Raw genomic sequence first — 16,836 nt, 5'->3', positions numbered from 1 at the left:
GAGGCCACATATTCATCACAGGTCTACATAGAGAGACAAACAATCATTCACACTCACATTCACACCTAATTAAGAGTCACCAATTCACTACAGTGCATGTTTTTGGAGGTGGGAGGAAGCCGGAGAACCCAGAGGGAACACACACAGACATACGGAGGAGATGCAAACTACCCTCATGGGTCCTCAAGTGGATTTGAATCCAGAAGGCTCTTGCTGTGAAAAAAGTGCTACCCACTACAACACCATGTGGCCCCCTGACTAAAGTGCAAATCACCAGCAAGAGTTACGACCGACTGGTAGATCTGAGTCAGCTGGGTTGGACTCGAGACAAGGCCACAACAGAAGGAGGGAAGAGAGGGAGGAGGGAGAGAGGGTGACGAGCAGCTCTCCTTCCTGTGCCTGCAGTAGAGATGAGATGCTTCAGCTGCACGGTGCAACTTTTAAACTGTATCGATGAGAAGCTTCCTGAGCATGTATTATATAAGGGAGTGTCCAGAATTTTGTCAGATGTGTGTACAGACTGAAATGAAATACTTCTTTTACAGACCTTGAGTTCATTTTCATGTTGGCAGTCTGCTACATGAAAAATGACTGCACACATCTACTTTATTTGCTGCTTTTGTTGCTTTGTATAATTTAAAAGTTTAGCGCTACAAATTGATAGCGTTACAATATGAAAAATGATAATTCCATTCTTTTTCATCTAAGGCTTGCAAATAGCTTTTTTAGCTCATTATTGGGCAAAAACATCCATCCTGCGATTCATTCTTCATCCAGCTGCTAGTAAACCCTGCAAACAAGCTGTGAGACAGATACATGTAAAAGTATTTTTAAAGCTGGGGCATCAGGGGCGGTGTATACATATTTCATCTGCAGCCTGGTGCTATAGGGCAAATCCTTTCTGTCTAGGACTAGTTTATTCACCCACACTGATAAAAATACCCCACAAGGACGACAGAAACGAATCGCCCTGGGACTCACTGCCTCTCCTTGCTGCAGGTGTACGTCTGGCAGCGGCAGAGCGACTTCGTGGAGTCGACAGCTCCGGTGTCTGAATGTCTTATTTTTTGGAATATGACAACACCTATTTATGGGCATAAAATGACAACAACAAAAAAACAAACCCTTTGTCACAGTCTTTATTTTAATGCACACAAAGTGATACTCTGTTATAAAGTCCAATCCAAATATAGCATTTATAGGACGGCATGTGCAGCAGTTTTATTTCCCGAGTTGCGACCTGTGAGGTGTGGTCCCAGCTCCTGTGTGGTATACCACCCACCTATTTTGCATGCTCTTTGGTTTGGGCAAGTGAGATAAATTACAATAGTTCCCAATATTGTGACTTAGTTGACTACTAGATTAAGGTAAGCTTTATTAATGTCATCAAAAAGACTATAAGATCAACATGTTCCATTCACAAAAATAAGACTGAAGATCTCACACTAAAAAATAAAGAAACTAAGAACTATTTTGGACACAAGATGGAAACTTACAATAAAACTATTTCAGATGCATGAATGTGGTGAAAAGTCTTCCATCAATAGCTCAACCTCTTATAGGCAAGATTTGATGATGGTGATTCATTTTCCAAAAACCTCAACGATAAAACATCGATGTTCAGTCACACATAGATCTACAAGATTTACGATAATAGTCAGTAAAATGAAACCAAGGATGAACAAGAGAATAAATTACATTCATGTATCAAATGTCAGCCACTGTGCTTATGGCAAGCTACATGATCAGCCAGATATATCACTTGAAAGATAAATATTCCATAGCTCCAAATATACACTTTGTTAAATTGAAAAAAATGATTATTTATTCCATGTAAGAAGGTAGGATTAACACGATCACAGCAGAGCTCAGACATTCATCTCCCATCATGAATGATTAGTGCCAGGATGTGTTCACAGCTTCTGAGAGTCTGACCCAAGCTGCTATCGTAACAACTTAAAGGCTTGTGAGAACTTTGTGTTTGTGTGTGTGTGTGTGTGTGTGTGTGTGTGTGTGTGTGTGTGTGTGTGTGTGTGTGTGTGTGTGTGTGTGCATGTGTAAAGGTACGGTGTGTGTCACTCTGTTTGTGTTTGGACGTACAGTATATTCATATGCTGTTTGTAAAACACACACTCATAGAGTAAAACTGTCCAGCATGTGTCCGTACATGCATTTGTGTGTATATAACATGCACATGTTGTGTGTTTATGCATGTGCACTATGCATTATAATGTAGGTCTACAGCAGATACCATAATCCTCCTGGAAGCCATGGATGAGATTATCAAATCCATAAAATGGTAAGAACAGTTTGTCTTTTAAGTGCACACACACACACACACACACACACACACACACACGCACACACACACACACACGCGCACACACACACGGCCTGAGGACTGTATGGACAGGCACAGAGAAGTCAATTTGTGCAGAATAAGCACAGAGAGGTGCAGCAACACAAATGTGAAGGTAGAAAATGGGAGTCTTCATCAGGTATAGAAAAATTGGACATAATAGAGGAGTTTTACAGTGTAAAATAGGACAGGACAAAAATGAGAGGGAGGAACAGAGGTAGGGAAACTAAGAGAGTAGAGCAAAAGAAACTATTTGATATGAGAATGGAAACAAAAAGGAGACTTTGATGCTGCTCCCGCGCGCAGATAATTAGGACAAGCACTTTCCTCCTCCGTCATTCTCTTTCTTAATGTGCTTTTTATTCTCTTGCCCTCCCCCTTCTCTTTAATCTCTTAACCTTCATCTCCTGCTTGCCCCTTTACCATTGTGCACACTGCTTTGGTCCCAGAGCTACAACAAGAAAAAAAAAATCTTTTCAGCTTCCACTAAAAAAGGATTTGACTTCTTACATCAGCTGGTGTGTGCTACTATATATTTGTGTGTGTGTGTGTGTGTGTGTGTGTGTGTGTGTGTGTGTGTGCACTTCTTGTGGACCATGTGCTGAGGATGTTGTTAATTCCAGCAGACTTCAACAGGTCACACTTGTCCCAATGTCTCAGGAGGGAGATCTGTGGTGGTGTATATTTAGGAGCATGAATAAGGATTCCTGAAGCCGAGGCAGGTGTTACAATAAAGCTGCAGATTCATTTTCACTTCTCTTTTCTATTGTTTGTGTGCCATTGACACACAAACACCTTATATTAATTGATATCAAGTGAAACTGATTCAATACGTACCTTTCTAAATGGTAATTATTGGGTGTTATTGACTATTGACTAATGCACGTACCTGAATGTCATGTTTTTGTTTATATTATGTGCAAACGGGTGACTTTTGCTTTTCAGCCGGTCCGTGTGTGCAGTGACTATAAATCTGCTGTCCTCACTGGACAGATTGTGCTTCTATGTCCGTCGGCAATTCCAGTGTGAATGTTGATTGACAGTGGGAGCATGTGAGCGAGACCATTTGGCCGTCTGTGCCCTTCTGTGAATTGATTTAGAATATAAATTCAACAGAATTCCCTCAGAGATGGTTCAACACTGACATTTGGGAGGGGATGGCACCAATAAGCTTATTTATCCTTATGAATGATACAGCATGTTTTTAAACTAGTGTTTTAAAATGAAGACACCCTCTATTTAACAGTTATTTAACATTTGGCAGGAATATTTTTGCACTGTATTTATTTTTGCAACCATCTAGACCAACATAAAGCTCCTGCAAGCTGCAAATCATTATTCCAAAGGAACCGCCTCCACCCAAAGGGAGAGTAATTCATGCTAAAACCAGATTTGAGTCCTCATAATGCGTTAATGAAACGTGGTGTATTTATATGTAGCTGGTAGACAGCAGCGCTGTCCATCTGTGACTGTCTAAACCCCTAATGAGAACATTACTGAGCCTCAGGCAGACACACACTCAGAGACATACAGGAGCAGAGGAGAGAGTGAGGGAGGAGATGATCGATGCAAATGTTGCCACCTCTTTTGACTGCCATCATTCGTTTCCCTCCTCCCTCTTACACGAGGTCTCTGGACAGCGAGTCCAACTCAATACATTGTGCAGTTAAAAATCAATGAAAAACAAAAAAGAAACACAGCTATGGGGAAAAAATAAGGCCAAGTAAAGGACCAACCCGTTTTTTTTTTTATCATCAGCTGTGTTCTGCTCCGCAATCTCATCCACAACAATCCTGACACTGTTAAACAGGTAGAAAATCTGAAGGGCTCCACACACACACACACACACACACACACACACACACACACACACACACACACACACACACACACACACACACACACACACACACACACACACACACACACACACACACACACACACACACACACACCAAAAACACTATCTTTTTTTCTGCCTGTCTTGAGATACTGGTGTGTGTGTGTAGGTATTTGTGTGTGTGTGTGTGTGTATGTGTATGTGTGTGGGTGGGTGTGTCTAGAATTGCTCCTCAGGCTTTGGACAGACATGTGTGTCTAAACACCATCTCAAGAACACGCAAACATACAGGGAGATGCCTGGAAACAAATTCAACCAGCTTGTAACAAATTCCCCTACCTCTTCAGCTTGCCAGATTGTCTTCTCTTGTTTCATAAATCATTCATTCATTCTGTGTCCGTTTCTCTAATTCTCAGATTTTTACTTTGTAAGCAAGGATATGATCAGGGGAGTAAAACAACCAGCGGGAAATAAAAATATTATCAATACAACTTAAATTTCACACTAAGCCTTGGAGGGGTGTGGTGGATATCTCACATACGCATGATTATTAATCTCCCATCTGGATTACCATCACTCTCTATGTGTTGCTCCAGCAGTGTTCATATGGTCTTTTCATACTAATACACATTTCCCTTAATTTCCCATCTACTGTACTACCCTTTTCATTTGCATTGACAGCCTCATCTGTTCCTTTGGGTTTCTGTGAACCGACTAAAAATCTTTAAAAAAGCAGTGAAACAAAGCTGAAGAACACTTTTTTTTCTATAATAAATAAACATATAGGTTGAATATCTAAATCAGAAATCAAACATCCTTGCCAGACAGACTCTGTCAAGGTTCCGTGATTACCTCTCACTTTTTTCTTCTCACATCTGTCTTCTCCATATTCCCTCAACACTCTTGTTATCTCACTCCCTTCTTTTCACAAGTGCCCCCAATTCACTTTTTCATGTGCCCATTTCCACGCTACTCCAGTCCCTTCCAATTTCACAGTTTCTCTCAATCCCATTTGATCCTCAGTCATTAGTCTAACCCCTCTGTCTCCGCCGCCAGTGTGTATGTGAATGTGTGTGAAATAACTAACCTGCCCTTTTGGCATGCGGAGCAGAGCCAGGCTTTGTCCCTCTTGCTGTAGGTGCAGCAGGTCTTGCAGATGTTGTAGTGGCAGTCAAGGCACAGGCGTTTGGGGTTGAGCAGGAAGGTGAAGGGCGTGCAGCAGCGGATGCAGCAGTGCTCATTGAAACGGTGCTGCTTGGAGAGGATGGAGCATCTGCTGCCTTCCTCCGCCAGCTCCTGCTTCATCTCACTAAGAGAGAGAGAGAGGGAGAGGGCGAGAGAGACAGACAGAGAGAGAGTGAAAGAGAGAGAGAGGACATTAGGGGGAGGGGAAGAGAGAACGACAGGGTGTTTTAGCGTCCGATCCAGAGGTAGAGAGGCAAAAGAAGACGGTGATGTAGAATAATTGGAGATTCTGCGGTCAATTAAAAATTAAAAGAAATGTGTGTGTGTGTGTGTGTGTTAAATCACTCAGATGGAAGGGTATAAGGGGTCATAGATTTGGTGGACACACTTCTTCTCCTCTCCTTCTCTCTTACACTGATTCTGTGGAATTAATGTGATGGCTGACATTTCAATTTGGGAGGACCTGTCATGCCTCGTTTTCCCACATCAGTTAAAACACAGCCGAGGAGACCAGGGCATGCACATCCCCTAGATCCTCACATGAAAACGCACTGAATCGCTGTTCACTAAGACATGGGTGGCATAATAAGGATGAGGATGATGAATTGTGCGTAAATAGTTAAACTCAAACACGTGAAACTAGCCTCAGAGGAAAAACGCCTCCCTGGTCATCCTGGAGAGCTGCTTGGGCTCCAGTCCAAAACTTTAAAGCTGAAGTAGCCATTAAGAGCAGCCGAATCTTTCAAATCTTAACGCCTTGAATAATCACTCCGACTAATAGACCATTAGGATTATGGACTGAAATGTAGTTCATATTAAATCAGTCGCCACAGCTAAAAGGGACATTCCAGCAGCTGCATACATCTAATTGTGCATCATGTTAGTCAGAATCTGTGTATTGAAATACATTTATCTATTAAGGTTCTGTCCAAAGCTGATAAAAAGTGAAGGTTAGGCACATAAGTTATGCACATGTGGGTTTTCCTCTATTCGATTTGTGCTGATTGAGCAATGCACCACAGGCAGAGGCTCACAATGAATTATTCAATATTTAGCATTTACACCTGAAAACCTCAAAGTATTCCTTCTCTCAATGATATTTAAAATAATATGACAATGAGAAAGAGTGCATAAGTGATGCACATGTCATGTTTACACTATCGCACATCACTTGTCATTAGGTGTGCATGGAGGACATGACGCAGAGATCCAGCTGTTGCTGCGGGAAAGGTGTAAAAAGTATTGAGCTTGAATGAGCAGTGAGTAAATTATTTAAGCTGCTCTTGATACACTACACGGTTACAGCGCACACTGTTCACACAGAACCCACAGTTGTCATGAACGGCGCATGTTAACAGATAAATGCATGCAGAACAGATGCAAAAAAAAAAAATTTCAACGTGAGAAAACAACTCGTTAGACATGTGTAACATATATAATTCTCCTACACACCCCCATATGTGAGAATATGTGTGTAGGCATTCTAGTTTAAATACACCACAGAGTCATATCTAGAACATTAATTCTATAGCATATGGAATGTTAATTGCAGCCAGTGTGGATTCCAATGTAATGTGTGTTTGTGTGGTGGTGGAGCCAGTGGGGGCATTGCAATCTCCTGCTTCCCCTAAGTTATTATAGCTGCTCCTCTGCTATCTCGCTGATTGCTTTTCATATGCATCATTAGATGCGGTATAATTAGCAAGATGAACAAACCATTTCATATACAGTGTCATGAGAAAAAGGGTGGGAGAGATGCAGCAATTGGTGGATATTGACATATAATCGAGTTATTCATCAAGTTCATCAAGAGGTTTTTATATTCTGTAAACATAAGCCATAACAACTGGAGAATGTTGCGCCGCCCCCATTAGAAATTAATCAATTTAACCAAGCTTTCAATAAACCTGAGTGACATTCTAGTCTGACTGAACACTATATCACAAGGATATACGCCCACCTGCAACAGAGACAGTCAAGTCAGACATCTGCAGACATGAATACAGCGTCTCACTGACATAGAGAAGCAGTTGCTCACAAATCATTTCCCTCCATTCTGATTAGGATCCATCTCTCCTCTCTGTCTCAGTGATGCAGGTTTAATGAACAGCACACTTCCAACGGCTAGCTTTGGCAATTTAATGAAATGAGTGGGAGAATACACACATTTACCCAAGGACGAGGGGTGGGGGTTGTCATGCCTGATGTCCCAACACATTAACTCCCCCTTCTGCTAATGAGACATGAAAACTTGTGTCCATCTAGTGGCCTTGACCACAGAGACACGCAGGTCGTCCAGGTGCTAGAGGTGCAGTTGGTTCATATTAAATAACAGCGGTCAGTCTTTATTAGCAAAGTGCCCTTTAGAGATACAGAAATGTTGAATATCAACAATGATTTATTGTTGAATTGTAGATTTTAAGGTTGAAACATTCAAAATAGATCCAAATAATGTCAATGCAATTGGTGTCATCTTTTAAATATGACAGCAAATAACATACTAAATGACAAATATTATTTTGGTTTCTCTTTTGGTTTTCTAAACAAAGAAATGATTCTACAGAAAGCAGTATTCATGATGGATGAGAAGAGTTAGCATCTGTTGAATATACAGTATGACTGACTATATAGCTACTTTCACCATGGGCCAGGCTGGTTGACAGCGCACCTGTTTAAAGGCTGTTTAAAAAAATTATACTCTCTCTTAACTGCTCACTTTCCTCGCTATTTGTGACAGTCTTTTGTAGATGACAAAAACTTTTCCACATACTGTTACCAAAATGAGAACTGACTACACGGTTGAGCTGTTTTTTTTGTAGTTTGTTTATACTTTTTGTGCCTGGGGATTATTCTCTAATGTGAACACATAGTGTTCACACACTATGTGTTCAAAGTTTATACTACATAAGACTAAGTCATGGAAAATGAAACAGTGATGGAACAATGGCTGAATAATTGCCACATATTAAAATTAGAATGGCTTTTCTGCTTGAAATGTTACTGAAACTATGACTTAGTTAACAGAAGAGTCTCAGATTAATTTATTAATGACTCCAGAGTCAGCATTTCCCCACAAGTTACTTTTTACCATTTCATCACCTAATCAATATCTGTGCTAGCCCCTGTGGGGAGAATGGCCACAGTTGCAACTACTCAGGTTTGAAACAAGGAAATTAAAATTCTCTTTCTATTGACCTGTTTGGAATCAAATACTGAGACATTAATGTCTGAAGTATGCACTAGGAGGAACTGTAAGGATGGTGAAAAATTGTGACTAACCACAAATCGAAGGCAATTTTCTTATCTCTTCCTTCTGCCTCTGCTAAATGAGTCATAAGAACACAGTGCAGATTAACTCCAGACCAAACCAGCCATTCTGAAACATGGGAACAAGCACTGTACATCAGATGTGAACATGCACACCACATTCTTTTGTGTGTTTTTTTATCAGTTGCATAGAGTTTAATAATGAATTACTGAAGCTGATCTATTGCTTTGGTCTGTGAAGATAGGCAACAACTGCAGGAAGCAAAGACTTCACAATTCTTGAATTAGTATTGATTATGCATTAAAGTTTGTGCAGTTCATGTGGCATAAGGGTGGATTGAAGTGGGGAGGAGAGCTGAATTTGTTTTATAATTTAAAGTCAGCGCAGCAGATGTGGATTTAATGATATGCAGTGTAATTCTGACAGCCTGTCCCCACCGGCCAATATTTGTGATGAAGATCTATGAACTTGTTTTTCTCTCATCTCTCACTGAGTCCTCTCATTTCTCCTACACCTTTCTTTCCATTTCTCTCTTACAGATGATTAACAGAGTCGGGCTTGAAGGTAAGTAGTTGGATTCATATTGTAGTCATATATTTAATAATACCTCAAATGATATCCAGGGGAACAACAGTTAAACAATGGAAAAAAGGGAGTATGGAACTCATGAACATGTATAAGGCAATTTAGTCACAAATATAAACTGGAAGAAAACCACTACGAAAAAAACAGGAGTAAGCCGCTTTGGGTACAATTCAAGTTAGCAATGGTCCACTGGCAGCAGCCTCCCAGTGTTTGAGCAGGAGGAAGCAGACACACTCAATTACCATCTGTAGGAGAGGCAGAGGTCAGTACCTGTAGGAGCACAGGAACCCAAACACAACAAGAAGCACACAACACTGTTGTCGTAATTATAGCATTTTGGGGCCCATTGGGAGCCATGGGACAAAACATCTACAGTTTTTTTAAATGATGCACAGCCCCCTCAGCAGCTATTCTGTTATTCACTATCGTGCTTAAGACTTAAACCTAAACCAGTGGTGACCAATACACAACACAATTTCCTCTAGGATTAATAAAGTATCCGTCTATCTATCTATCTATATCAGATAAGGGTTATGTAATTTTCAGACAAATCTTTTGAGTATTCACATACTAATTCAACTATATTCAACTAAATGACAAACCACATCAAAACAACAACATTAAAGTGTGTGTCCATTTATGTTGTGCATGACTTTAATCTTCCTATAAAGCAGGTGGGAAATTTTGATTCCCTTGCAAGGGTAACCCTGTCTCCTTATGGCATACAGCCCAACATGTTTCCTGCTCCTGATGAATCGTTAACTTTAGAACATTTGTCACTGAGAAGAACCTGCAGGCATATTATTGGAATGGCAAAACCAAAAAACATGAGCTTTCTGAGGAAGAATGACTAATGAGCATTATGATAATCATTAAAGAAAAAGTGCATTAGCATCCTCACATTAACCGTGTATCAATAATACTGCATGGCGTCAGATACTGTGATGTGTCAAAGAGAATTACAGCGCAACAGCATTCTTCCTCCATGCATAAGGTATTGAAATTGATTATTGAGCAAATATTGGGGTGTTAAAAACTGCAATGGTATAAATTTAACCATGTTTAATAACACATGTTATTAAAGGTTTTTTTCCCCACAACGTACGGATTTTTCATCATGTGAAATGGATTCATCTGCAGAGCAATATATTACAATTAAACAGAGAGAGGGAAGGAGATGTCATGCTGTGGTTGGAGAGAGAGGCCGCTGTGTGTTAACGTTAGTAAATCCAATGTTTGCATAGCAGAGGATCCTTGGGGAAAAAAAGCGAACAATATACTACAGCATCTTTGTTCTGGCTGCTGCAGTAGAGACTCACAACCCCAGCATCTACGATTCAGTGTTAAACCAGTAAATCATACAGCCCCGGGAGAAGAGAGAGAACAGCACACCTGCCTCATATGTGTGTGTTTGAACAGACTGCAAAACTGCTCATGTGTGTTTTTATTGATCAAGACTGCATTTTCGATCGTTAAGTAGCTAAATGCACTTGGTAAGTGTATATTGATCAAGCCTTTTATAAATAAAAGTGGACAATTTCAAATGTGAAAATGTTCTTTTACAGTTTCTGAGTGGATTTCTTTGCGCGTGTCTGTACAATAATCCGTACGTCGAAATTGTTTCCTGCTGTTATACAGCCGGAGGTGACTTCCACTCCCTGCGTTGAGTGTATGCGCCTGTAAGGGTGTGTTCTGTGCATGCAGGCATTTTTATCTTTGTGCACAGTGTGCATTAGCAACAGACAAATTCTTATCTGTTCCGGTGTGGAAAAAGCAACGAGAAAGGAAGCAAATTTTGGCTCAATTGAAGCACAAAATCTGCATTTGAACCCCGACAGGACCACTGTGGGGAATGTCAACTGACTTTCTCCTCTGCAATGCAGTGGCAGACTGGCACGTGGGTCATAAATTTCAAAGTACAGGTTTTCTGGTGTTCAGCCGTTGGGATTGTCGGCAAGCTGTTGATTAGGTGTGGGATGCCGAGCCAAGATGAAATCATAATTCTTGTAGCTAAAGCAGTTGCATTCATGTCTACAAGGGTATCTCTGTGTGCAGTTGTCTCTGTAAAACATTTGCAAGTGGCAGATAACGGGTTGAACCTAAAAAGACCCCAAAGTCTCATCAGAGAAATCCCTTTCATGCTGCAGTGCAGCGCATTATCACTCTCATCCGCAAGAGGTTTGATAAGTCATAGCTCTGGCCAACTCCAAAAATCAGTGTTAATATATCTCTGTTAACTGTGAAGAGATCTGACCTAAGACTCATCCAACACAGTAATTCACTCTGACCAGTGCTGTCTGTAAAGTGAAGGGATGGATGACTTCAATGATTGAGGGATATAATCCCAGTAGCCCATCATTTCTTCAACCACCATTTTATTCACATCAGTCACATCTTTGGCGTGAGACCAAGCAAGTCTCTCACTGTTTGGAATAAGAAATTTCTTAGTTTTTCACCGGTTATTTATTTGTATCACAAGTCCATCTTGATCTTTGCTCCTTTTTGTCTTTTGATTCATCCTTCCATGACAATTAGCACATGGATTGGCAGTGATAATGTGAATCATAGAAGCTGTTTATTGTAACTCTCCACAGCAAAACAGGCACGATGTTTGACTGACCTTACCCCTGTTTCGCAAAGGATGCTAAGAATTAAGTCCAACTCCAGACTTGAATGAGCCTAACAAAACACTCTGGGCTCAAATAAAGCTTTATTCTGAGTCTACCTTCTTAAAGAAAAACTAAATAACAAATAATAGTTTTTTAAATAGATGTTAATGTAAATTTAAGCATATTGATTGCTAGATTGATTCATTCATTGATTTATTTATCTTCTTGAAGAGAGACAATCGTCATCATCTCATCTTCACTCGCTTATCCGAATCCAGACCGGCGAGACGCAGGGTATACAGTACTCTCGACAAGTTGCCAGTTCATTGCAGATTTTAATCGTATTATTTGAGAAAAGTTGATTGACACTTGGGTGACACGGTGGCGCAGTGGCTAGTGCTGTCGCCGCACAGCAAGGTGATTCCAGGTTTGCGTCCCCCTCTGTGTCTGTGTGAGTTCTGTACGGGTTCTCCGGCTTCCTCCCACCTCCAAAAACATGCGCTTCAGGTTAATTGGCCGGTCCCAAATTGCCTGTAGTGTGTGAGTGTGTGCGTGTTTGTCTATGTCTCAGTGTGGCTCCGCACTGGCGTCACGCCTGGAGTATCCCCCACCTTACACCCTATCCCAGCTGGGATAGGCTCCAGCTTCCCATGACAGCAGATGAAGCGGTTGTGACAATGAATTAAAAAAAAATATTGACTTAATTTCTGTCTTATAAGTCCCATGTAATGTATGGGTCAATAAGTTTTAATTTATCATGATAGGATTATTTCTTAATTTTATTGGTTTGTAAATGACCATATTTTCATTTCAGGACTATTCGGACAGAAATTAGTTTAAACTAAATGAAAGATTCATTCATTGAATAAATGACTCAATAAAGAAGACAAATGCAGCCTTGATGCACTAAAAAAAGATGACAGTGGGTTTTTACACTGATTTGATTTTCCATAAAACAATAAGGAAAATATTGAATATGAGTGACATTATCTCAAAAATGTCAAAACATCATTTTCCAACATTTAATATCACTTTTTTTGACCGGTGTACAAGAAAACCATACAGACACAGGGAAAACATATAAAGTCTTCTTCTGTACAGTATACTCCTCCGCTCTATCCTCCTGCAAACAAGACAAAAACGGCAATGAAAAGAAACTAATTTCAGAAATGTAATACTATGTTTCACAAGGAGCAGAAGAAGTAGATATAGATATTACTTCCATTTTTTCTTCATCCATTCAAAATAAATAAATGTAGTATAATTAATATCCCCATCACAATTCAATGTATAGCCCAAGAGAATTTTGAATTTAAAAAAGAATCCCAAGTGCCTCCACACAGTAACTCAGATATAGTGAAGCAAGTGTGTAAAGAAAGAATTGATCTAGATTTATCCAGAAATGAAATTCTCTTTAAAATGCATTTTCACATACTCATTTTATATAGACATCACCAGCTGCATTTATTTTACAGTTTTGAACAGGTCAAATTTGCCTTTATTTAGATTTAATGATCTATTTCATGACAAAGCCTGAATTTAAGTTCTTTTTGTTTCTATTGTTATTACTTACAGAAGTTGCTGCCAAGTTTTTGCCGCATAATTTTTTCTTCATCTGTAAGTAGGACACATTTCTGATCATTTAAATGTCAGAATGCCACTCTCACTGCAAGTTTTAATTGGCTTCCAAGTGTTATTTGATTGTCCCCAAACAGCCTCGAATGCAGCATAATGTCACTTTAAAGTTGGATTCTAAAGGGCATGGCTGTCGCCTCACAGTTAGAAGGTCGTGGGTTTTGGTCCATTCCGTGTGGAGTTTGTATGTTCTCCTCGTGTCTGCATGGGTTCTTTCAAGCTTCCTCCCACCTCCAAAACCTTGCAGCTTAGGTAAATTAGTTACTCTAAATTGTCCTTAAAGGTGAGTGTCCATGAGTGGTTGTTTGTCTTTTGACTTGAAACTTAAAGACCTTTCTTTCTCTTGACAACCATTGTAGGACAACAAAAAGCAGAATTTGTGATTTCCTCAGGTGTACTTGCTCTTGTCTGTTATTTTAATCCAGGGTATGAGGTTTCAGAGTTCATAAGAGCGGATGTAATATTTTGCTATAGCAAAACTGACAATTTAAGTGAAAATGTCCCTGTAAAAGTTTTGTTTAGAAGAATTGTTTAGTGGCCTTACCTGAGCAATTCTCATATTTTCACAGCAAAACAGTCTAGTCTGAAAATGAACAAAGGCAGCAGGCAGTAAAGAGAAAAGAATTTCCATTCAGCAGCTATTAAAATAAAAACTGTACGTCTATGTTACTGATTCTGTATTCAGGGGACCAACAGAAAAGAAAGTAAAAATATTTTCAGAATGTGATTGGAGAATGATAATGAAAACAAAACCAATAACCATGTACTAAGGATATGATGCTGCTGCACAGGGCAAGCAAATAATCCAGAATGTACATAAACTGTACAATGAAGGGAGCTGCTGCCATCTGGATACAAAATATTTCATGTTCTGATTCTAGGCAATACCATTGTTTGTATTTTAAACAGGAATGTGGTTAATATATACAGCATGCATTATTAACCATGTTTTGTTTTGTGTGGTGGCTTCAGTACGTTTATTCATTGTGCATCAATAAGGAGGAAATGCAGCCTGGCTCTCCTTCCTTTTTTGAACTTTGCTTCTCCCTTTCCGTCGTCTTCAGTTGAAGCTGAATAACTGGCGCAGCGGCTGCTTTGTAGCACCTTTCTTTTAAGTGGTGTATGAGGTGCTAAAAAGTGACCACAGCAGGAATGGTGTAATGCATCTGCTGCTGCTGATATACTTTTCCATCTCTTTTACGTTCCTAATTATATGTGAAGAAGTCCCATCCATTTCAAAGCAGGAATAAATCTCAGGAATTATGTCGGCCCCTCAAATGTCATTGCACTGCAGGCTGCGGCTAATTCTATCATACCACATGTGTGCATAACATGATTATCTGCAGTTTATTCTTAGCTATTCTATTTTATACATCTGCACTGTGTGTCCATCCACATACTAAATGCATATAAGATAATAGCTGGCTAGTATCAAAGGTTCAAGTTCCTCCTACAGAACCTCCAAATGGAAACGCCCACTCCTCCTGACCATGGTAAGTTTCTCCTTGGGGACTCATTCTTGCAGCATCACCAGGCATACATAAAGACGAACACCATCCTTTCACATACATCACTTCAAGCCTGTGGGCTTTCCAGCATGTTAAGCATAGAGGCATGTTACTAACCACTAGAAGAGAACACGCACATGCAGGTACCTGTGCACAAATGTTTGAACTGAGAAATATATATTATATAAGACACACAGCACATCATGTGAGTGATGGTAAGATGCTACTATATCATGTAAATAATACAGTATGATACATGTCAAACACGGGAGGAAGATAAAGAAAGATCTTCTGATCTGCAAGTTAAGACTGAAACATCACAACGATGAGCAACAGCAGTCATTTCAGTTCACATTATTACTGTAAATGCATGTTGTTCACAGAACTGTGTGAAAGATATCTTCAGAAAATAGTTGAAGGAAAAGAGAAGGGGTGACTTGCCAATCACAGAGCGAGAAGACAGTCCGTTTGGAGGACTTCCTTCAGCACGAGCAGATTAGGTCGATCAGGATAATGAATGAATAAATGAATGGAGAAGCACGAGTGTTGACGGGTTTTACTCGTATCGAGCTCATACTCGTCAAAAATGCTTTATCCGTACCAAATACTCATCTGAATTGTGTACCCGGCTCAACCCTAATATTTACACACGTGGTGTGTTAATATTAGCATCACTAAATGTATTTTCAATCTTGAGCTTATCCGCAGCTGTAGAAGGAGGGCAGAGTAACTATTGAAAATTCTATATGCAGGATGACAATTAGCTTCCTAGAATATTTCAAGATTATAACTACTTTTTAAAGCCTCAAATTCAGTCGCAATTCCTCAGGCTTCATCCATTTTCTTCACTCCCCCGTTTTATCAACTCACTGTGTAATCTTCCCTTCTGCAACCCCCTTTGCAAAGTATCTTCTTGATGTAATTTCAACCTGCTACTCTTCTTCTTCTACTCTCAATCTAGTAATAAAATTGTGTGAAACAATGTGTTATACATTAAAGCTATGGTTAATTTGCAGGCTGATCTCCATACTGTATGTTTGGCACCCATAGGCTTCTTTTTCCCCTCCTCTCTATTTAAACCAAGCTTGAAAAAAATCCATGGAATGACTTCTCTCTGAACCGCCTCTTCTTCCCGACGATTATCCAAAAGACCAATAACAAGCTCTCATTTTGGGAAACAATTAAGTCAAATGTGTGTGCCGCTGATAACGTTTTCCAATGAGAGTGCTTAGCCAGTCTAGCAACTATGTGAGAAAATGAGAGTGAGATAAAGGGTGGGAGAAAAAAAGATGCATGAACTGTTTACTGCAAATCCAGCAAGGAGCACAGATGGTTAAGAAGTCAAAGAATCCATTTGTTTTACATTCTGGAATTATTTTTATTACAGCAAATTGCATATCAGTGACAATACATTCAACGAAGAAATATAAAAATTGACCATCCCTTCCCTGATAAGGTCAAAGTTGTATTCTGGAAAACTAAAGAAAAAGAAGCAAATATGAATCATTACATTATGTCAATCATCAATGTGTTCAGAGAGAAAAATGAAAAATGTTTAAAATACAGAAACAGGAGAATAAAGTGAAAATCCTCTTAAAAAGCAAAATAAATTTTTTTATCAATTCAAAATTCTTATTTTCAATCCCAAATCTGCACCTCTACCCCGTCACTCACTTCATCAAACACTCTGTTCAACTCTGTCATAATATCCTTTCATCCAGTTTCTCCAGTCACATCTCAGATTAGCAGCTGCAGCGGTTACATGTTATAATAGAAGAAGTTAATTGTACTTTCCTTTGCTGAACAATCTTTATTCAGACAGCAAGATCCGACCCTGAGTGCCAATA

The 16,836-nt window shown here is 39.6% G+C and overlaps 1 protein-coding gene across 1 annotated transcript in view; it reads right to left on the bottom strand.

Annotated features, from left to right (window-relative positions):
• The window catches only part of myripb (myosin VIIA and Rab interacting protein b), an 85,234-nt gene that overhangs the window by 43,598 nt on the left and 24,800 nt on the right, over window positions 1-16,836 (bottom strand). The window contains exon 2 of the mRNA XM_068304001.1: window positions 5,287-5,508. Coding sequence (XP_068160102.1) covers window positions 5,287-5,508 — 222 coding nt within the window. The remainder of the gene's footprint in view (window positions 1-5,286; window positions 5,509-16,836) is intronic.

Source organism: Antennarius striatus, chromosome 20 (assembly GCF_040054535.1).
Source record: "Antennarius striatus isolate MH-2024 chromosome 20, ASM4005453v1, whole genome shotgun sequence".
NCBI lineage: Eukaryota > Metazoa > Chordata > Actinopteri > Lophiiformes > Antennariidae > Antennarius > Antennarius striatus.
Note: the sequence above shows the minus strand (reverse complement) of the source record. Positions and strands in the feature narration are given on the sequence as shown.